This window comes from Gigantopelta aegis, chromosome 6 (genome assembly GCF_016097555.1).
Source record: "Gigantopelta aegis isolate Gae_Host chromosome 6, Gae_host_genome, whole genome shotgun sequence".
Lineage (NCBI taxonomy): Eukaryota > Metazoa > Mollusca > Gastropoda > Neomphalida > Peltospiridae > Gigantopelta > Gigantopelta aegis.
The window spans coordinates 97,301,615-97,326,216 of NC_054704.1; the positions used below are offsets into that span (position 1 = coordinate 97,301,615).

A 24,602-nucleotide genomic window follows, 5' to 3' on the forward strand; every position below is an offset into this window, starting at 1 on the left:
GAGAGAGAGAGAGAGAGAGAGAGAGAGAGAGAGAGAGAGAGAGAGAGAGAGAGAGAGAGATACAGACAGACAGACAGACACAGATAGAGACACAGAGGGGATCAGCCGTCGCCATTTAAGCTGCTTACTCTTTCTAGATCAAATATGTGTCTGGTTCCGAAGAAGAAGTTTGAAAACCTATCCGTCCAACCGTTTAATCTCTTTGATGTACTACCTACCCTCGGCTATTTCTGCAAGGTAATCGTTCTGTTGCACTCGAACAACAGTCTGTATCCATGGGCCATGTGTTGATAACGATCATACTGCATCTAGAAACATGTCTTTTTAGGGTATCGCCCTAATAAAATATAAACAAGAGGGAATAACCTTTCAGGGCAACGATTATTTTTATTTTATTAAAAAATAGTTTCGTTTCCAGAGGCATGTTGATAACAGGTTCATTGCACCTGAAAGCTATAAAGATGCACGGACCTTGGAAAACACACTGTGGTAAATGCTAGTGGTTCAATGCACTGTAATACACAAGGTTTCGGCAACATAGTGAAAAATTACACATGACCAAAAGCGTTAAAGGTTATTTTGTTTAGCGAAACCACTACATTGCTTTATTAATCATCAGATCTTGGGTGTCAAACATTTGCTAATTTTGACGCATAGTCTTCAGAGGAAGCCCGCTATATTTTTCAAAGGGATCTTTTATATGCACTTCCCTGCAGACAGGACAGCACGTACCATTGTAATTGCTATACCAGTCGTAGGGGTACTGGGCCCCGTTTTCGAAGCGATCTTAGCGCTAAGATCACCTTAAGCTCATAAGGTAGCTATCGCTTCTTGAAACAGGGTCCTGGCTAGGGATTTTCGAAGTTATCTTACCGCTACAAAATTGTAAAGCAGTCGTAGGTTATGACGACACTACAGCATATATCATGGTGACGTCATAGTGTACGATGGTTTTACGATTTCATAGGGCTAATAAGACAGCTTCAAAAATATGGACCCAGGGCCCTGTTTAAAGAAGCGATCGTAACGCTAAGAATACATTTCAGTGCATATACACCAAACACAACGTATTATCGTAATAGGTATGTGTACCTGCGTCGTTGACATTGCATCCTGGGCTATCTGGGATTAAATAATACCAGTTAATAGCATAGTTCAGATAACACGAGGATCAGTTTGACGTAAAGGGGCCAGTATTAAACAGACATAAGCCCGTGCTGCTTATCGCAGATTTGTGTTTTAAATGTGTGTGTATAATGTCTTAAGTACCATCTTGGTGATGTCTAGGTAAATAGTGTCACAAGTGCTCGTTTCTGTTTAAACAGTTTGTCATTTTCGGAATTTTAACTCTAAGTTGTTTTATTTGAGAATGTCACTATTGCTGCTGTAGTAGCCACCATCCACATATTTGGAAAAACATATGTCAAGTAAAGCAAGTGCATTTATTGTGTTTTGTGACATATTTTAGTTCTACCATCTGCTTCTGGACTTACCTTGGTCAGTTCTAATGGTAGCAGTACTTCAAATAGTATATTGGAGAGAAAGGGGGGGGGGGGACAAGTTTCTAGGTACACCCATCTTTTGATTCCACAGTTTACTCTATTAGTGCTGCTATTGGTGATACATGTGACAGGGGTTGTTGTCATAAAATCTTGTTTCATCCGGCCAATAAATTCCTGTAATTTAATTTGAACTAGCATCAATGTACGAGCTACTATTGTACTGGAAACTAGTGCGTGGTCCGACTAAAATAGGATGACCATTTGTGTGCGGAACTAGGGTAGTCATAGACGCTTTCTTTTATATTTAAAACGAGCAGCTTAACCTCCAAATTTTCTGATTTATTTTTTAAGAGTGATGGGTGGTAATATTTATATCCATGGTGTGTATGTTCATTGAAACGCAGCGTGTAGCCACGTATGCTACTACCGTCGTCTATGTGCCGTGATATGGTGGATACTACACCCTAAGATAGCCGTAAGTGGAATCTTGGACCGGAGGTGTGCATATTTGAACTGTTATTGGCTAACGAGCACGTACGATGGAAACTTACATTAGTCAGTCAGTCACTCAGACAGATCTGATAAATCAAACATAATTATGTAGTTTGACAAAAGCACATTTATCATACTTCTTCATACCTTTGTCATTCGAGACAGCGACTGTGGCGGTAGTCTATGTTGATAACATCAGTCCTCGCCAGTGCTTCGCGCTACATGGGTGGCGAGCTTAGCCCGGTGCTTGCATGGCGTTACGCTGCTCTTACCAATAAAGTCCAAGTTTTTAACAAAACAAAAAGTCGACAAATATATTCAACACTGTGTATTAAGAAGTAATTGACCAAACAATGTTACAGTCTCTGAGTTATCGGCCAATCGCTTCTTTTTTCTGTGTGTGTGTGTATGTATGCGTGGAATCTAGATAAATTGTGTGGGTTTTTTACCATCGTCATGGGCGGGTCAAGGAAATAGTTTAGGGGCAAGGTTCATTGACCAACTCCCTAAAAAAAGACACTTCAATGGATATTGTAAACATATTGTTTTAAAATCAGGCACTTTCATGTTTGGGGCAACAGGTCCCCTTATCCCCTCTTTTGTGTGTGTCCGCCCTTGGTCGTTACATGCTTCGCAGCGTTCGCACTTGGGTGTGAATAGCAGACTAACTACTTTAGTACTAGAGGTAACGTACGAACGGAGAACAGAGGCTACACGCAAGAATTGTGTTACCCATTGTAGAGGATGGATTACGTACCGCGAAACATCTCCCCATGGATGTATGAGGCAGTATTTACTTAACCGACAAGATCTACCTTGCTAACTTCTGGGAATTAATGACTGGATATACGACACGGTACTAATCCGGAATACCTTCAATATTAGTCAGGTGTGTCGATGTCAGTCACAGTATCGCTCATCTGCTGTCCACAGCTACGATCCTCTTTAGAAACGCGGTGCATAAGCAGCATAATGAACGACCGCAAAGACCTTATACCGCGTTTTGTATATATAAAATAGTTGTGATGCGATGTACATTTGTGGCGTGGATTGAATTGATCCCTGGCGGTATTTGGGTTATATCGCGTTCCAGCGATTGCACCACATCTGGTATACCAAAGGCCGTGGTATGTGCTATCCTGTCTGTGGGATGATGCATATAACATATTCCTTGCTACTAAATGGGAACATATAGCGGGTTTCCTCTCTAAGACCATGTCAGACTCATCAAATGTTTGACATCCAATAGCCAAATAGCTAATTTTGGCATTTAAGGTGATCATAGCGCTAAAATCGCTGCGTAAAACGGGACCTTGAAACCGAAAAGTCTGGGTTTCATTAAAGGAACTTTCTCCTGTAACAACATTGGTAAAAATCCCAATACTAGTGTTATCAAAAATATCCTGGCACGCGTCAAACATTCAAGAAACTATAAGGCGTAAATTCGATTTGTCCGTAATCTGCATATGTATACGTATGTGTCATCCGTCATAACGTAATTCGCATCAATCACTTTTTATGCATATGGGCTGCGTAGATTCCATTTATGCGTCCTCCGTACGAGTGTGCATATCCGATCATTCTATGCATTGTAGATTACGAATACGTATACGGATTACGGACAAATGGAATTTGCGACTGAATTTCAATCCGGAAAAATCGAACAGTGTTTTTGGAGAGAATCCACGTATACCTATAATGCCGAAGCTAAACACGCCCTTCAAACGCTCCCCTCTTTATACTTGTTTAGCTCAGTCTGTATAAGGTTTGCCTGAGGTGTTGGGGTTATAGGATCGAAACTCCTCCATGGAACTGTTCTCTGATTGGGGGGTTTCTCGTTCCAACCAATGCCCCACACTTAGTGGATCAAAAGCCGTGGTATATACTGTCGTGTCTGTGGCAAAACGCATTTAAAATCCCTTGCTGCGAATGGCAAAATGTATTGGGGGTTTTCCTAAGATTATACATGTATATCAAAATTATCAAATATTTGACATCCGATAGACTACCATTCAATGTGCTCTAGTGGTGTTGCTAAAAACACAAACAAAACCCCACTTCCCTCCTTTCTTTAAACAAACAGACACCTGTCGATTGCTTTCAAGAGCGGTTGCTTGTTTTTAACTTTTCCGTGCTTCGTTAAATTCCGAGTAGACAAACGGAGTGTTGAGATCATCAAACGGACGGTCTGTAAACGTTTTGCTGCGCAAAATCATTTTGATGGAACCGAACGAAGCGTAAACTGCTTGAGACACCATTACCCGATTCACCTGGCCCGCAGTCCCTGGGCAGATGTCTCGTGTCAAGACAGCGTATTTCATTAAGGAATTACCTAATGGAGTAAATTCCTGTTTGTAGTGTCGCCCCAATAAGGACGACCTGTCGGCGAGGAATGGGTCTGTCGCTGACACCTGTCATGTTAACGTCGCTCTTGCTTACATACGAGAAGACGTCTTTTGGCTTTTCTCTCTCTCTCTGTTTTCTTTTTTGTTTTTTTGTTGTTTTTTCTTTTTCTATTTATTTCCTCTTTTTTTAATTCTTTTTTTCCCCAGTATTATTATACTTTTTTTTCTTTGTTGTTTTTTTAGTCTCTTTTATGGTTGGTTTTGGGTTTTCTGGCTTGTTTTGTTTTTTGTTCCTTTTTTGGGAAGGGTTTAGGGGAGGGGTTGCATTGAGGTTGTTTTGTTTTATTTTGTTTTTGTTTTATTTTTATTTTTTTCGTTTCGTTTCGGGTTTTTTTTTAATTCAAATTCAGTCTCTCTGTGTTTATAATGCAAAAAAAAAAATTGAGTGCTTTTCGGTTTTTGGTTGTTTTGTTTTGTTTTGTTTCTTGTTTTCTTTCTTTTTTAATTCAAATTTAGTCTCGCTGTGTTTAAAATGTAACAAAAAATGCAACAAAACAAAACAAAACAAACAAAAAACTTGAAAAATCAGCAGAGTTGTGTTACAATTTTTTTTTTAAACATTACAAACAAAAAGAAATGTTGTTCTTGTTATAGAAACTTAAAGGCCGACTCACACGGTTGTTGGCCTGGTAAATAGTTATTTGTGCAGTGTATTCAAATGTATAAAGATATTTTCCCAGCAGTAATAGACAAGACTAACATAATGTTGCCTTACAATATGTACATTTAATTTACCGCGAAGATAGTATTTTACTGAGTCATATACACTGTATATTGCAATCGTATCCTGCTTATTATTGATAGTTTGGTATAGAACCTGATTTTTAGCTACGTAGCTATAAATCTCAGGCAGTTCCTGGAGGCCGAGGGTTCGGCGTAGCTTGCTAACCATAGACTGGTTTTAGCGCCCAAATGAATGTGGTAGGACAGAGCACACTGGGAACCAGTCGAACTGTTCGTGAATACTCGACCTCCCGAACACGCCACTAGGTTTGGATGTATGCTGCATTACTTTGTAATTATATTTCCGTGGTACTCGAGCAATGTATGCGTATACACCTTAAACCCATTAATAATAGGTAATCCCAAATATATTACCATGGCTTTTTCGTTAATAACTATATCTATTAAACAAACAGTGGATATTCTCCGGAACAAAGTTGTGGTAGCCTTTGAACAGAGTGTACAAATAGCCCGAGTCGCTTGTTTGTGCGTGTATTAGTCACGGGAGTTGAGGTTCTTGTCAACTCAGTTATTGAATGTTTTCACCGGGTCTCGTATGTCAAGTCCCCACTGTGCTTACATTACGGTGTTGCCCTCACAATGCTGAGCATGAAGGGTCGCGAAGTTGTTGTTGTTGTTGTTGTTGAAGAATGTAATTATCACGACGACGACGGCGACCACAGTTCACATTTCTGTTAAAATATTCACTGGGCACTGTTTTGTGCAGTTTGAGAAATGGGATTTTAACTCAGTCGATAGAATGCTCGACTGTGGTTATTGGATATTAAGGTAGAAGCTTCAGAGGGACCCATTGAATTTCCTCCCACCCCCCGTCCCATACTAGTGACCCCACGATTGGTATTTCAAAGGTCATGACCGCTATGTGCTCTCCTGTGTGTCAATATATATATATATAAGATATCTTGCTGTAAATGGAAAATTAGTGGATTTCCTCTCAACACTGAGTATTAGATTGTTTTTGTTGGGAGTTTTTTGGTGTTTTGGGTTTTTTTTTTAAATGATTGTGTCGCTAAAACAAAACAAACTGACTGTTGTGCATATTGAGATTTGTCAAATTAATCTGTGAAGTGGCAGTCCTCCTAAGGACGAACTAGGAAGACTATTTCGATGTGGAAAATGTCGGTGATTATGGGAGTATAACGTTCACGACCTTGTCTAAACAGGTTTTGGACATTGGTTTATTAATCATCGGCTATTGGATGTCAAACATTTGGTAATTCTGACATATAGTCTTAGAAGAAACCCTCTACTTTTTTTCCATTAGTAGCAAGGGATCGTCTGTATACACTTTCCCACATACAGGACAGCACATACCACGGTATTTGATATATCAGTCGTGGGGTACTGGTTGGGATGGGGAAAAACATTCAAAAAATGAGTTCATAGATGGTATTCGATCCTTTGGTTGAAGCACCGAAGGCGATAGCTAAATATGAATGCGAGTCTTAGATACCAAAATGTTTATCCTGTTTGTTCAAATATTTTCACACAGTGAAGAAGTCACCGAAGGAAGAAATGGAGGGGATGGTAATTGACTCACAATGTTCAGTTATAAGAAATGTTTAATACAGACCAAATGTATTGTGCTAGCTGACAATCCAGTAGTGGACTTCATTCTACGTTGTGGCGGGACGTAGCCCTGTGTTTAAGCGCTCGCTCGATCCTCGTCGGTGGACCCATTGGGCTATTTCTCGTTCTAGCCAGTGCACCACAACTGGTGTAACAGAGGCCGTGGTATGTACTATCCTGTCTGTGGGATGGTGCATATAAAAGATCCCTTGCTGCTAATCGAAAAGAGTAGTCCATGAAGTGGCGACAGCGGGTTTCCTCTCTCAATATCTGTGTGGTCCTTAACCGTATGTCTGACGCCATATATCCGTAAATAAAATGTGTTGAGTGCGTCGTTAAACAAAACATTACCTTCCTTATTCTACGTTGATATTGGAACTAGACTGATTAAAATAATGTGTGTGCATTGAATTTGTGAGGATGTCACATCAAAACTTGGCTCTTGTTCAGACTCTGTGACTGGATATGTGATAATGTTTATTTTCCAAAACTACTTATCTAAATCTAGATATTCAGGTGTCATTCATTACTTTAATGATGTAGATATTTTTCAATTATTTGAATTATATATTAAATAAAGTGCCTTGCATTCTTAATGTAGTTTATAGAGTAGGTCATGCTTGTAAACAAAACATGTTAAACTGGTCTTCAAGTGTCCTAGTGTCAACGAGTTTTAAGATATTTATTATCAGTTTGAGGCATCGCTGGGCATGGTCTGAGAAAAACCCAATATTGGCTGAGTGTCTGTAAGTACTGTGATGAGCCGGCCGTGGAATGGTGAGAAGTTTAATTATAGACAACATGAATAAAAACGATGGCTTACACGATTAGCTTGTTTGGAACAGTATTTGACTGGAATAATCACAACGGTTTTGGAATGGCTTGCTCATCATCATTATCACCATCGTAGTGGTGTTCGTCGTGTTCTTTGTCTTCTTTTCTTCTTCTTCTTTTCCTCTTCTGGTTTATTTTTCTTGTATTTCAATTATTTATTTATTAAATAAAACAACAATCACGTAATTATGTTGCAAAGCTTTTTTCGAATAGCCATTAGTGCTTGAAACGTTTGAGTAGATTTGTATCTTGCAGTCGGTAGAGGTGACTGGGTCGAAGGGTCGATTATCCTCGGTGGAACAATTCTCTGATTGGGGTTTTCCAACAACTGGTATATTAAAGACCGTGGTATGTGTTATCCTGTTTGTGAGAAAGTGCATATATAAAAAAAATTCCTTTCTGGTAATGGACAGATGAAGCAGGATTTCTCTGAAGAGGATCGGTGCGTAACCCAGTGGTAAAGCGCTCGTCTGATGCGGGGTTGGTTTGGGATCGATCCTCGTCAGTGGGCCCAATAAGCTGTTTCTCTTTCCAGCCAGTGCACTACGACTGGATTATCCTGTCTGTTGGTTGGTGCATATAAAGATTAGTAGGTGTTGTCTCTAAAACTATATGTTTGAATTACCAAATGTTTGACATCCAATATCCGACGATTAATAAATCAATGTTCTCTTGTGATGTTAAACAAAATAAACATTTTCAACTTTGGTATATTGAATTAGTGTTTGTATATAGCACACATATACATAATGTACGGCCTTGCGGTTAATAGTGTATATTTACAATTTGGTGTGAGACTTTAAAAATATATACTTGCATATACCTTTGGATTCATTTACATGATGGGTCGTAATTTTACTTCTAATTACAGGGAAAAGCGGACTCAAAAGCATGTTAATATATATATCGTCGTCCTCTTTTGCTCGGTGCATCAAAGGATTTTCATATTTGGCCTACAATAACTAAACTTCAATCGGTTCTGCTTGAATGTCGCCGGTGTATGGACATGAATATTCCAGCTATGCATAGCCTCTTATATTATAAGAGATATAGTTGCAGAGGTCAGAGTTTTAGGGTCGTTTAAAAACGTTGTGGTTGCTTTTCAAAACGATGAAATGATAGTCGTCTGTTACAAAAGAGAGCGCGAATGAACTCTGGTTCCCCTAAACCATGTCACTCAATACGTTTCTATTCCACTTGTTTACTCAAATTAGTACTACGTCAACACTCTACGTCTCCATGTTGACTGGAGATAAAAATTTCCTTCAGCAGTTGCGCTTCAGAACATTGGCACTTAGCAGAAACTTGACAAAAGACTCCTCAATTTTGTTGTTGCTGCTATTGCTGCTGCTGTTGTTGGTGGTGGTGCTGCTGATGATGTTGCTGCTGCTGTCATTGCTGCTTCATGTACTATATTTGTAGTTACTAAATATGTAGTTCAAGTATTATGGCTGTGTTTGTTCCTGTTGCTGTTGTTTTTGTTGTTGTTGATGATGACGTTGTTACTGCTACTGGTGTTCAACTTGTGGTTCAAACATTCGCAATCACTTTTTTCAGATTTTGGTTCTTATTACGAAAACCTGTTTAAGGACAGACGTCAGCTATTGTGAACGTAAATCTCAGTCACTATTTTCAGATTTTGGTTGTTACTAAAATAAATCCGTCTATACATGCATGCAATGTAGTGTAACACAGACACATAAACTAGATTATTTCCCAATCACTATCTTCAGATTTTGGTCGATATTAAGAAACCTGATATTGTGTAGTACATATTTATACTAGATGTTTTCCCAGTCACTGTTGGTTGATATTAATGAAACCTCTATAGTGTAACAAACATAACAGACTAGATGTTTTCTCAATCTCTATTTTCAGATTTTGGTTGTTGTTGGGTTTTTTAAATCAGATTTTACTTGTTATTAAGAAAACACATACATGTTTGCACTGTTAGTGTAACACACACATATAGACTAGATGATTTCCCTATCACTATTTTCAGATTTCGTTTGCATATCACCACGCTTACTCTGTAGTGCAAGACACTGACGTCAGCTGTGATCCCCGGCATAAGAAGATGAACCGAGTGATCCGCGTTAATCCCTCTGGTGACACGCATAAGTAGAATACGCATAAACATGTGTCGGCTGCTCGTTTTTGTGTATGCGTGTTTTCCACCTTGACGTCTGCGCTCGGGGTGTTCCCAGGACGTTATAAATCACATCTGGCTGGTCTGGCATTCCTCAGCGTGGTTGTTGTGTGAACCATGCTGCTGTTGTTGTTGTTGTCGTCGTCGTCTTTTTGTTGTTCTTGTCATCTTACGACGTAATCACTGCGGAATGTGGCTCGGTGTTGTGGTAGAGCCTTATGGTATGATCGCTCATGATGAATTCTGGTTTTTCCCGTTCCAACTAGTAATCTACGACTGTATATTTGTTGTTATCATCTTACGACGTAATCACTGCGGAATGTGGTTCGGTGTAGTGGTAGAGCCTTAAGGTACGATTTCTTTTGACGAACTCGGGGTTTTTCCCGTTCCAACTAGTGATCCACGACTGGTTATGTCAAGTGCACATACAAGATTATGTTGTGATTTGATGGCTAGGTTTATCGCCACGAAGCGGCCAATCGGCTGCTGGATGTCGTCTTTTACAGACCTCGCTATCACAGTCGCCCCCCCCCCCCCCCTCGTTATTCCCCTGCTACTAGCTCAAGGGGGGTATTTTAACGAATTCATATGGCATCATTATGGTAATATGTTTAATGACTACCCATATTCTAAGTTAGGGGATCGATAATTTAATAATTCTCCTTCATTAGTTTTAAAGCAAGGTCTGCTGCTTTTGATATCGTAAATCTCTGTCAAATGGATAAGAAATCTCTACATTTGTAAACCATACACTATACTAGAACAATTACCAATTGGACTCACAAGAATCGTCCATGTAGACTTTTTCTGCCTTAAACGAAGGGAAAGGACTCCGTGGAGACTAATATTTGATTTTACCGTCATTTGTAAACACGACTGACCAGCGTCGGTTCTTCTGTTCATCGCTTTCTTGAGCCAGTTTTATTGCTAGGAAAATTCCATTATCGCGATTTCCTTAAATTGGTGCGTATTTATGAACTTATAATAACTTATCTTCTTTAATGGACAGCAGCGGGTTTCCTCTCTTGTTAACTAGATCAAATATCGAAAGAACCATAAATTAGGTTATGCACCAAATAGTTGTAGTTTGAAATGTATTGACTTGTCATTAAAACAAACATTGCTTTCATTTCCTATATAATGTAAAGCATTGCCTTACAGTAGCTAGTTGGTGTTAAACGGGCCAGACAGATTATACACTGAACATCAAACGAAACGTGATTTGTTTTGTTCATGATAACAATAATTTGGTAAATGAACTGTCAAAATGGGCCTAAAATGTTCACAAGATATTTGTAATTGTAATACACACAAAACCTAATGGGATTAGAACTCAATAATGTTAGAATAAATTAAAGAAACCTAAATTAACTTTCGCGTTTATTTTGTTGTTCAGTGTATTTCAATGCATATTTTAGAGAGAGAAAAATGCGTTGTCATCACACAGGCTACTTTTTTTCTCATTAATATTTAATGGGGCTTTTGGGTTCATTCTGCCATATGCATGACAGCACATACCATAACATCAGAGTAACCAGCGGAATGGCCAGAACTTTAGACTTGTTGACCGTTATACTTACATTGCATCTTCCACAACTTCTCTCTCGGACGGTTTAGTTTTTAATTTTAATTTGTTTTATTGCTCCATCTTGATCCTTAATTTGTAAGCTGTGTCGAGGTACACGGTGCATTTAACATCGTTGTAAAGTTTATTTCGGGACACCACCTCCTGCTATGCTAAGAATTCCCGCCCGTTCAAACAGCGAGGAAACACTTTCCAACAGCAGCTCTACATTTTTAAATCTTAGTCAAGCCTGACTTGTCGACCGAACAGTTACCCATCTTGCATACAAGCTTCAGTTTTTTTCTTGGCTGTCAACCGTCCTTTACAATGGCATCGTTTATCTCTTCAAAATATCTGGCGACCCAAAACGTTCATGTCACACTTCGGAATTCGAAACGCAAAGGCCCAACCGAGAAAGGTACGATAACTATGCAACTCGCTTGTTCCGTCGTGGGCCACCCGATGGGTTGCTCCAACTGCTAGTGCGACGTATTAACATTACAATAACATTACCAGCTTGCCTTTCATCCAGATCTACTTACCAGTGCTCTTCTGCTACGACGTATCCTCAAGCCCAAAACACAATGCTTTTTATATAGACCACAAGATACATTTGGCTGTGCATCGCTACGTTTTAACTAGCTAAATTGTCTTTTTAAATATCGCGTTGAGAAGCTTCAACAGCACTAATTACTCTAGACGTTCATGATGGTTTAAAACGTTTTAAAGCCACCGACTTAATTATCTCCAGAAAGACGTTTGTGATGTTTTAAAACTTGTTTTAAAGCCACTTGCCGTACATATAACACACACCTTTGGATGTTCTTGGGGCGTCAAGATGTGTTGGAAAGTGATGCCGGTCTTTAAGCATTACAGGCTATCGGTGCTGATAGATCTCCACGGGCGTGTATAGACGTGTGAGGGTGGGTCCGGTGCTTAGAACGACCGGCCCGTCTCTTTGAGGAAGAATAAGCATGTGTCTTTTGTGAACAGGGTGTCACCTACAGATATGCCGTGAATGACTGGGCCAGGCACTGCCTCGTTTTCCACGTTGCATCGCATACCATGCGTTGAATGGTACTGTCAAATACTTAGCCGTGCTGAATACAGCATTTATACATTGGAACTCTTGCGTTAATATTGTTGTTCAATAAGAGCTAGAAAAATGGCTTTGTCGGCCAGTATTTCCATTAATTTCTAATGGACTTGTGTTGGAATGTGGCTTTTGAAATGTGCGAAAATTATATATACTCAGGCATGGCATGACCCACAACGCTGCGGTTTAGCCACATGAGTGTGTTGAGGGAGCGCAGGACTATGTGACTGTCGCCGTCACAGTTGGCGACATCCAGGACGATTCGTATAAACTTCTCTATACAGCAAACAAGAAAAGAGATTACACAACTCGGTGATACAAATTTGAGCAAATATTTTATAGCCTGAATAGATCTATATTTCATGGGTATTATTGAAGGAGAAAAAGAACAGAAAAAAAAGAAGGGCAAACCACTTGTAAAGAACAAGGACACATGCTCTCGTTTGAAAGCCAAGGCGATTATTGGAGACATACATGCTCGTTATGTGAAACACGTAGCTCGCCCTGTTTGTTGATATATGTTGTTGATGGTTTAATTTGTGTTGCTGTTGTAGTTTTATTTTGTTTTTATTCTGATACTAAATACGCTGCATCTTTGTGATCTCTCTGTATATACAGATGGTGACTTTTTACGCGGAATAAACCAAGAGCTCACCTGTTGGAATAAAGTCCTTAGAAAACGCAGTAGTTGTTCAGTTCACTCACAGAATTGTGCATGTGTATCATAATCAATGATTCAACCGACAACCGGTGGAAATTATTACATGTTGTGTAAACAAACAGTACTGACGACTAAATCGGAAAGGCAGTAAGTATTCGAAAAGATCTGTCTGATAGAAAGGATACTGTTATTTCTATGTCTGTGGCTTTGTGTTCGGGTTTTTTCTTGTGTTATGTTCCAAACAGAGAGGATACCCTTGCTGTTCGGTCAATGTGTCAACGCTTGGAATATATTATCCGACTAGTTCGACAGGGAAGAAAACGTAAAACGGGGCTATTTTAGAGTACATGTTTCAGGACACGGACATGTCGTTGGTATCATAAAAAAACAACCTCTGTTAGGTGAATGAAAGAATTCATATTAATTAATAAATTAATTTGTGAAGGGTGGAAGGAAACCAAAGGAATGGTATATGTAATGCAAGACGCATTAATCAAATACATGTGATGATCTCTCTCTCTCTCTCTCTCTCTCTCTCTCTCTCTCTCTGTCTCACATACACACACACTTTCTCTTTCTATCTCTCCCCTCTCTCTCTCTCTCTCTCTCTCTCTCTCTCTCTCTCTCTCTCTCTCTCTCTCTCTCTCTCTCTCTCTTTCCGACACCAAAGGTCTGTAGTTCAAAATGTGCTGGGCTGCGGTAAAACAAATATTTACTGTGGGGTTTCTTTTTCCTTTTTTTCTCTTTCCCAATTGAAATGTAAAATAACCGAACTGGACAACCGCCCACCTAACACAAGTTGATCTTACGACCTTTCGCACCTCAAACTGACCCTCTATCGCCTGAGCTTTCTTCCGACCGCTATAATCGAAATGTTTGGGCTGACATTTCCATCCCAGTGTCCGACAGTGTCTTCTCCTATTACATTTCCGGATATATTTTGCCAGTTATTAAATATAATATATCGATAGAGTCTGCGTGTTTGCTTTTTATTCCCTGTGCACTAGCTAAAATGCCAAATGGCCCCCTAAGCCCATTTAATGACTAGACGCTGCATTTTCCAATATAATACAATGATTAATAGGAGTAGAAATGTAACTGAGCATAATCCCCGATAATGTCAACAAAACCTATATTGACCTTCAATCTTTACGACTAAGCTATTTAATGGTCGGGATGTGGGTTTTATGTCATAATATCAGTGTATTCTACTCACAAATTATCCTCGTAAATCTAGGTCTGGTAATTTCAAGTGCTCAGTAGACCAATACAATTAATGTCATCCACTGGATTATATTAATCCGCGGTTTAAATTACGGCTGTGATAATGTTACCGAAGGTCAATTCGGGATTAGCGATTTTGATAATCGATTCTGTTTATATAATTTGAACGTGGTATTTGCATTCGTGTTGAGATTGTATATGCAGTAACGCTATAAAACTTTTAAAACTTGAACTCCCAGTAGCTGGTATAAAGATTATAATTTACTAAAAATATACAATTAAAACTCAGTTCATGTGAAATATTGACGTGTTTTCTCTCGAGATCCAAGGCTGGCAATGTTTAGTTTTGGAATTTGTGAGATTTTGTAATATTTATTTATTTATTTATTTCATGAACTGCCACATTAATATTCAAAATATACCCACGTGGTCAGGGTACAGAGTGCGTTAATACATGGCAATTTGATGACACAAATGATTAACGAATACTGTATAGTTATTATATGTCGTATAGTATGTACGTACAATATCTACACTGACAAAACATAGACAGCTTGCCTGGCAAAATTAACAGTGGTAAGTAAAACAAAGAGCGAAATCGTTGTAAGTTAAAGAGTTTGTTTTAATTAACGACACCACTAGAGCACATTGCTTTTTAATCATCGGCTATTGGATGTCAAACATTTGGTCATTTTGACATATAGTCTTCGATAGGAAACCCGCTACATTTTTCCATTAGTAGCAAGTGGTCTTTTGTATGCACAGTGTAAGCTGAAAATAAGTAAATGTAAATGTGTTCGGTTAAGCACGTGTAAGACAAAAACATGTAAATGTTATCGGTTAAGCACGTGTAAGACAAAAACATGTAAATGTTATCGGTTAAGCACGTGTAAAACAAAAACAATCCTTATATATTTAGCCTCGTTTGAACGTCTCTGTATTTGAATAAAGTAAGCCGCTGCTGGTTATCTCCCCTGTTTACCGCACGCGCTATCCGTAAGCTAAGAGGGGCGGAACGTAGCCCAGTGGTGAAGCGCTCGCCTGATGCGCGGTCCGTTTGGCATCGATCCCCGTTCCAGCCAGTGCACCAGGACTGGTATACCAATGGCCGTGGTATGTGCTATCCTGTCTGTGGGATGGAAAAATAATGTAGCGGGTTTCCTCTCTAAGACTATAAGTCAAAATTACCAAATGTTTGACATCCAATAGCCGATGATCAATAAATCAATATGCTCTAGTGGTGTCGTTAAACAAAACAAACTTTAACCATAAGCTAAGAGATTCCAAATGATACTAGCACCTAACCAAACGTAGATTTAAAACCAAAACATAACTACAGCATACCTGAGAATGCAATTGAAGAAAACCTAATATAACTACCGTATTATGCCCTTATTCTGTTCTCTTCCGGTAATAACAATGATGATTTCGGTGCGGGATCTAGCTCTTACGGTAGAGCTCTCGCCAGAGGTGCATGGGTCAAAAGATCGAATCCCTTCGATGGACCCATTTGCTGGTTGTATGACAGTGGTATGTGCTGCCTTGTATGTGCGAACGTTCCTGTCAAAGATCGCTTGCTGCTAATAGAAATATCAAAGGCCGTGGTATGAACTATCCTGTCTGTGGGATAATGCATTTAAAAAGATCTGTTGCCACTAATGGAAAAATGTAGCGGGTTTCCTATGTTAGACTATATGTCCGAATTACCAAATGTTTGACACCCAATTTAGCCGATGATTAAAAACAGTGTACTCTAGTGGTGTCGTTAAACAGAGAAGGAAGGAAGGGATGTTTTATTTAACGATGCACTCATTACATTTTATTTACGGTTATTATGGAGTCGAGCATTTGGCTAAGGATCATACAGGTAATGAGAGAGGAAACCCGCTGTCGCCACGCAAAGGGCTACTCTTTCCGATTAGCAGCAAGAGATATTTTATATGCAGCATTCCACTGACACGATAATACATACCACGGCATTTGTTACACCAGTTGTGGAGCACTGACTGGATCGATAAATAGAAAAATGGGTTCACCGACGGGGATTGATCCTAGACCGACCACGTATCAGGCGAGCCCTTTACCACTGGTTAAACTAAAATCATTTTAACCCTTAATCGGGATTCCACAAAGACAATTGGCGGTTTTCACCATTTTTGAGCTGTAAAATGAAATGATGTCAGCTCGCCTGAGATGCGATATTTTGTCAGAATCGATGCCATCCATGGAAGTTTTTTTCTCCCGTTCCAGCCAGTGGTGCATCAAAAACCGTGCTATGTCCTGGCTTGCCTATGGAAAAGTGATTGCAAACAAAAATATTTTGCTAGTTTTTTGGGTAGGAATAGCGGCCTATGTGGCGACAACGAGTTTCCTCCCTTTCTTTCTGTCGACCAAGTGTCGAAGTAAACATATGTTAGTCTAAACTGTGCTGAATTGTCGTTAATGAAACCCATTCCTTTTATTTTCTAAATGTATCGCGTTCTAAACAAAAGAGCTGCGTAGATGAACAGAAGTCGTGACGAGGCTACGAATCAACGGGAATGCTTCAATCAACATGTACAGTGGCTTCAGTAATTACACGTTTAGTCTGAAGACCGCTCTTTAATCTCGACCGTCTGATGGCTGAGCAATGCGGGTAACAACCAGCCTTGCTTTGGATGTTGCGTTTTAGGGGATCACAACATTCTCGAACAATTTAATTCCGTTCCAGCCAGAACTTTAAATCCTTTTAATTTTATATCTACCGAACTCCCTAAAACCTGTCGATCGAAAATTATGCACCACCCTCCCCACTTTTGTTTCACCCTCCTATCCTTTTGCAATAAAATTGTCTGGCGATGGAGCACGGACCTGTCGAAACAAACGTATGATTAGCCTGTTGGATGGTTTACATATGTGGCTGCGGTGATCGATCAATGAATAGCCTGGGCTAGATCACGGCTTCAAGAGTCACTGGACGTTTGTTTCTCGCTTACACCAAACTTATTTTAACCATTCTGTAGTGGTCTTCGATGGTGCGGCACGATGCTTTATGTGTAGTTTAACACATTCTGTTAAAAGAAAAAGGTTTATTTGATGTTCTAAGCACAGGTGTGATCTAAGTTTTAAACAGAACATGAGCCGGTGGATGTTAAATGGTAATTAGAAGTGTGTTTTAATCAGTGGATTATTGGTGAGATGTAGCCATTGTAGATGATTTGAATATTACGGGATAGATTTATTTTTGCGATCTTGTTTAATGTTTTAAGAGTTTTAACTTTATTTGTCGTATATTTTATCCTGTGGATATAATTTAATTGAATTCTTTTTAGGACAGTTACAGAGTTTCAATTATGAATGTAATAATGGTTACAAAACGGATTGCCTATTCATATCCATTACCTTTTTTGCAAGCGTGATATGTAGCGTACAGTAATATAAAAGCTTGTGCAATTTTTTCAAAACCTAATTAACTTAGACGTGCCACAAGAGACCAATTAATTAAACAAGAATCAATCACAGGACTTTTTGGCATTTCTTGGTGCACCTTTGTGTCCAGAGCTGGGAATTTTCTTATCTCTTGTATTGACTGGCGTGGGTTAATCTCCGTAGATCTCTAACCACGAAGCGCTTACCTCGGCACAAAGACTCGTGTCGTATCACCGTGATGTATGAAAATTATAGGGGAAATCATTAACTCGTGGTGCCGATAAACTCGTTTGTGTCGTGTTCTGAATGGATGCATCACGTGCTACGTATATACGCAACCGGGTCTAACGGCAATCGTCATCTCGTCTCTCTCCTCCCACACTTCATCTCTCTCTAGCCCGTTGGCAATAATATTTAATTTGTCTATTTTCAGCTAGAATAAGCGAATGAAATCTAGGAGAAACAACGAGGACACTGCCGAGCCCTGTAAGCACCGGCCACTACAAGACACGGGTCCGGAGCTGACGATTACAGACTTGGGTGAAGAAGGATAGCATTAAAGAAAAGCTTTGAAGACTTTTCCAGATATATATTTATATACTCCGGGTGCTTTGGATTTTTGGTGCGTGCAGGACTTTGTTTTCCAATATACATCTGGTGCGTCAGATAATTCAGCATCGAGAATTTCCAACACACTTTGTAGGTGCATCTGGGTTCAAACGACGTTTCGGAAATAAGAATTTTCCAACTCTTCGCGTTCAAATATACCCTTGGTGCAACAGATTGTTTCAAATATACGTCTGGTGCAACACTGTTTCAGATATACTCTACGTGTATCAGACTGTTTCAACATTTGGTGGGTGCGTCAAGACTTTTACCAGCGTACTCCGGGTGCGTCAAGACTTTTTACCAGCGTACTCCGGGTGCGTCGACATTACCAGCGTACTCCGGGTGCGTCAAGATTTTTCCAGCGTACTCCGGGTGGTAGCTTGCTCGGGATTGAACGAGGCTTGCACTGTGACCGCTCTAAGAGGGTTATTGTTGCTGTTGCTGCCGCCGCTACTGCTGCTGAGGCATTTGGTGGGGGTATGGTGTCCACTTCGGTTCACTGATCCTGGCTAATGGATTGTACACTTACCACACATGGTATTGTCCTGCGGCGCACTCCCCCGTCCAGGACGCATCTCGGACTGACATGAGCGCCAGTCTGGCTCTTCCCCTGTTTACTGGACCGCTGTCTCTACCGCCGTACCCCACCCTACCCAGGCAACGCCGGCACCCTTATGACGTCACATCCCACGTGTGCAGCTGTCTACGCCGGTCAACGTCTCAGGTGTGTAAGTTTTTTCTCATCTTCTTTTTCTTTTTTCTGCTATAAAATATTTTGTGTTACAGGGCTGTTTCATAAGGGACGTTTAACAATTACGTAGTGCTGTAAAGTGGGGTGCGAGTATCAGGAGGTGCGTTATGTAATTTTAGAGGGGTTGGTGGTCTCAGCGTTACATAACCTTAATTGATGGAGGGGGTATTAAAAATATCAGATTTTGTCATACGTAATTGCTGAACGGCCCCCAAGAGGAAATTATTGGTTTTGTGGCGTATTTAGAAATGCTTACTCTTTTTTCTTCCTCAATATATACAGCACCTGTACACTCTAATAGCCTGGGTTATTTGCATTTTTGAAATGTTTAATCCTATTGTTCAAACTTCAAATTCCCAAACCACCCATATTTTTTCTGGATCTTATTTATTTAATGGGTTTTTTTTTAATTATACAATATGACCCGTTTTAAAGGGTTTTTTTTTTTTTAAATGTATAATATTGCACGCTTTAAAGTATATTTCTTTTCGAAAATGGTTGTGTATTAATGATACCAAAGTTTTATAATAATAAAATTGCTATACCATTAATGCACAACGATTTTCGAAATATTAGTGCCTGAGTTTGGACTAAGAATGTTATAAACACACAACCTATCTCTAGGGATCGATACGTCTTAATCTGTGGTGTTTTCATGCGGGCTCTATGCTCTGTTGACTGTTAACGAAAATAATTTCTGTTTATCGACACCTTATAACATTGTTTAATCAATCGCCACTGGGTATGACACCAGGTGTAACGTCATAGAAAAGAAACCCACATCACCCACATAGGCTACTTATTTTAATTTTGATTAACAGAACAAGATATTTTATTCGCGTTATATATCTGTGGTTCAGCGGACTATCGGCGCTGTTTGAAGTTGAAACAGGGCCAGCGCCTCTCCGGACGAGTAACGCCCCCACGACCCAGTGTACCTCAGTAGCAGTTTAAATGCAAGCAACATTTTATATTTATTAAAAAATTTTTTTTTTAAAACACCACAAACATTTAACACAGTGACACAGACTTTTTTTTTGCTGTTAATTGAGCTATCTCGGTATCACCCGAGCCCGGGGTACACGGAACCTGCAGTGCATACCGGGTAAAACTTCCCCCATGTGGGGGTCATACACTCGCTAGACACACCAATAATCGCTTCCGTGAATTGGGTAAAACTCGGTGTATGTGGCATTACGCGTACCCGTTGAGCCTAGCAGTGCACCCACTATGGGTTAGAGCCGATACTGGCATGAAAATTCCCCCATTGTACCAGGTGGGATACGAACCCAGTACCTACCAGCCTGAAGTCCAATGGCATAACCACTACAGCAAGGAGGCTAGTGGAAGTAGTGTGAGAATAGTGATGTTGGAAAACAAGCGGTCGATCTCGAGGCAGTTTTGCCGCTTATTCGTTCATTCATTTCAACTACTAATTAAGGTTCAAGCACGCTGTCCTGGGCACATACCTTCGCTATGTGGGCTGTCTGATGTTAGTTGTTAGCGGTTAGTGAAAGAAAAGAGAGTATAGAGGTCTTATACCTACCCATTGAGTCGAACTCGCTCTGAGTGGGAGCCGGTACCGGTTTGCGGACCCTGTACCTATTACACCACCCACCCCCCATCTCGAGTCAGTCCACCGATGAGGTCGGACTCTGGATGGGTGTGTTCGAAACCCTAGTGGTATATGAGCACGTCAAACTAGTTATCTAGCTATCTGTACCTATTAGCCTTACGTCCGATGTCTTAACCACGACATCAGCGAGACCGGATGGCGCTTATTAAAGGGATTAGCATATTGTAAAATAAATAACAAAAGTCAAAACAAAACAAAACAAAACAAATCACAAAAAGAAAAAAGACCAAACAAACAATAGTTGTTAATAACTTCGATGGGGATTTTGGGTAATGCTAAGGTTCTCTCTTTATACATGTATCAATACAATAAGGGGGAGGGGGGGGGGGGGGGGGGGGGGGGGGGGGTATAGGCGGAAATCTTTCCCAATGAAGTAATCTACCCGTAATGAGCGGGATTTAGCCCAGTGGTAAAGCGATCGCTTAATGCGCGGTTAGTCTAGGATCGATTACCGTCGTTTGGCCATTTAGGCTATTTCTCGTTCCAGCCAGTGCACCACGACTGGCATATCAAAGGTTGTGGTATGTGCTAGCCTGTCTGTGGGAAGATCGTTTGCTTCTAATAGCAAAAAATGTAGTGTGTTAAAAAAATAAAAAATTACCAAATATTATATCCCATAGTAGCTGTTTCGCAATGTCCATGGCCGCAAAGTCCATTGCCCGTGCTTATAACAGATCAAAATTAGTGCTTTAAAACCCGACGAAAACAGATGGCAAAAATTGTGGTCACCGATGAACAATTTGCAGTAGATAAAATAGTTTAGTTATATAACATATTTGTTTACGACCTACAAGAATGTGAATTGGGCCAAGGCCTATACAGGGGTTATCCTTACATTACAACACATTGGTAGAGTCAATATGGTATAAACTTGGAATAGAATGTTTTTAAAAAAAGAAGAAATAGAAAGAAATGTATAATTTCATCCATTATGGAGAATTGCAGTAGAAACTGGAATCGATCCCCGTCGGTGGGCCCACTGTGCTATTTCTCGTTCCAGCCAGTGCACCACGACTGGTATATCAAAGGCCGTGGGGTATGCTATCCTGTCTGTGAGATGTGCATATAAACGATCCCTTTCTACTAATGGCAACATGTAGCGGGTTTCCTCTCTAAGACTATATGTCAAAATTATCAATGTTTGATATCCAATAGCCGATGATTAATAAATCAATGTGCATATAAAACGTCAATTACTGGTTATCAGTCTCTCTCTCTCTCTCTCTCTCTCTCTCTCTCTCTCTCTCTCTCTCTCTCTCTCTCCCGTCCGTCCGTCCCAAGTATTAAAATATCCACGTTAGACACCTTTCTTCTTTCTTCATAATATGTTCATGTTTATAGCCAGTTAAGGTTCAAGTACGCTGTTCTGGGCACATAACTCAGCTATCTTGACTGTCTTTACAGGACAATCGTTTGTTTTAGTTATTAGCTGTTAGTGAGAGACAGGTCGGGTGTAATGGCCGTACATCTACCCACTGATTCGTTAAACACGTACCTAGGTGCCATGAATTATCTTTCGTATCGTTCCCTTTATTTCGCTCAGCAGTAAGATATCGTTTACCGCCCTTTTACCAGTCATGGAGAATTGAGCTGACCCTACTACCGTTCGTAAATCAGTCTGTTGCTCTAACCACTGGACCTCGTCCCGCTGATGGCGTAATTCTTATTTCAGTGTTCACGCCTCCTCTTTTCTAAGAGTTTACAAGACTTTCACACAATGGTGTTTCTGAAACAAAGTCTCGCAAAACCATTTTTAGTGTCTCGTGTAGTCTCAAAGACTTTGTTTCCGAGAGTTTTATTTCCAACGGAAAATCTCCGAGACTTCGTAGGTGTATCGTGGCCTTTAGTAGAGATTTCTATCGGCACCGTGTTGACTAAGTATCCTGCTACGAAATATTCCTACAAAGCCATTTGATTTAAATATCGTCTATGACTGTTGGAATGTCCATAAGCAAGATTATACTTTGCTGCTATAATTCAGATGAAGTAGAAGATTTGCCAGAACCTAGCTACATTATTTCATTAGTAGCAAGGGACCTTTTATATGCACTATTCCACAGACAGGATAGCACATACCACGGCCTTTGATATATCAGTCGTGGTGAACTGGCTGGAACGAGAAATAGCCCAATACACCCACCGACAGGGATCGATCCCAGATACCGATACGACTGGGCTACGTCCCGCCTCTATAACAAGTACGAATATATATTTTTGTTTTAAATATTTTGTTGAAATATTCGTTACTACGAGTAACCAAGGCGGTGTTAGCTGGTGTCTTCATTGTCTAGATCGAACGTTGCAGTAACAATAATTACGTTAGTCACAAAATATTCATTTAAATCCTCTTTAAACCTTTCCCAGAATCTTTTCTATGCAGGGTGGTAGTTAGCGAGATGGTAGCGACTTAGATTTCGTATCGCATTTATGAAAAGTTTCTTTTGTTTAACGACACCACTAGAGCGCCTTTATGGAGTCAAAAAGGCGAGATGAAGGTATTACGTTTCTGACGATGGCGTCAACTTATGCGTCAAAGTTTAAGGATCGATCGTCGGCGGTGGGCTATTTCTCGATCCAGCAAGTGCACCGCGACTGGTATATTAAAGGCCGTGGTATGTACTATCCTGTCTGTGGGATGGTGCAAATAAAAGATCCCTTGTTGCTAATCGACAAGAGTAGCCCATGAAGTGGCGACAGCGGGTTTCATCTCTCAATATTTGTGTGGTCCTTAACCATATGTCTGACGCCATATAACCGTAAATAAAATGTGTTAAGTGCGTCGTTAAATAAAACATTTCTTTTTTTAATATGTGATGAAGTAGTTTAAAACGGGACCTTTTCCGGAAGGACGTTTAGTGTCACTTTAGATACGTTTAAAATGGTTCTCAGAGTTTTATATTACTGTTGGTAAAATGTTTTACTAATCCTTTCATTTCGGTATACGTTTCATGTGGTTCACGCTTGGAAATAAATCTTATGTTTAAAGAAAATGACTGTTTAGTTCAAACTGTGGTTCGTTTCCCGGTAGCCGTTCGGTTCATGGATACCCTCTGCTTAATGTGCAAAGCCAAATTAAATATTGTATAAAATCAAAGATTTGTATTTTGATAATGCATACTTCGATTGAAATATAACATCAGTATGTTAGTACTGAAATTACTAAACATGTTTAGTCATTAATAAATCAGGGACTATTATAACATTTTAGAATTCATTTCTTGCACGAATTATTATACTATTTATGGTAAATAACTCAAGAAAAAGTTAAAAGTGTGTTTTGTTTAACGAAATCACTAGAGCACATTGATTTCATAATCATCGGTTATTGGTAAGTCTTAGAGAAGAAACTCGCTACCACTAGAGCACATAGATTTTTGTTAATCAGCTGCTATAGAATGTCAAACATTTGATAAGTTTGACATATAGTCTCAGAGAGGAAACCCGCTACATTGTTCCATTAGTAGCAAGGGATATTTTATATATGCTATACCATGGACAGGATAGCATATACCACAACCTTTAATATACCAGTCGTGGTGCACTGCTTGGAAGGAGAAATAGCCCAGGCGAAAGCGTTACCACTGGGCTACGTCCCGATGTGACTTGATTTATGGTTCTACGTGCACATTCAGAACAAGCTGTTGTAACACACCCCTGTCATGAGCGCAGATGTTTTATTGACTTTATTGTTTTTAACTGATAACCATTGTCTACAGGATTATTTGTCTAGAAATCTATCTTACAGAATTAGAAGAAGGAAATGTGTTATTTAACGACGCACTCAACACATTTTATTTACGGTTATATGGCGTCGGACATATGGTTAAGGACCACAGCGATATTGAGAGAGGAAACCCGCTGTCGCCACTTTATGGGCTACTCTTTTCGATTAACAGCAAGGTATCTTTTATATGCACCATCCCACAGACAGGATATGCCAGTCGTGGTGCACTGGCTA

General features: G+C 39.8%; 1 protein-coding gene across 5 annotated transcripts in view; it reads left to right on the plus strand.

Moving 5' to 3' along the window:
* LOC121375212 overlaps window positions 1–24,602 on the plus strand; it is a 110,588-nt gene that overhangs the window by 80,262 nt on the left and 5,724 nt on the right. For 3 of the 5 annotated variants that reach the window (XM_041502516.1, XM_041502515.1, XM_041502517.1), the window contains exon 3: window positions 18,082–18,981. In XM_041502516.1, the coding sequence (XP_041358450.1) occupies window positions 18,844–18,981 (138 nt within the window). In that variant the 5' untranslated portion in view covers window positions 18,082–18,843. Of the gene's footprint in view, window positions 1–11,847; window positions 13,164–18,081; window positions 18,986–24,602 lie in introns of those variants that run through there. The other 2 variants (XM_041502518.1, XM_041502519.1) reach the window with 2 other exon arrangements.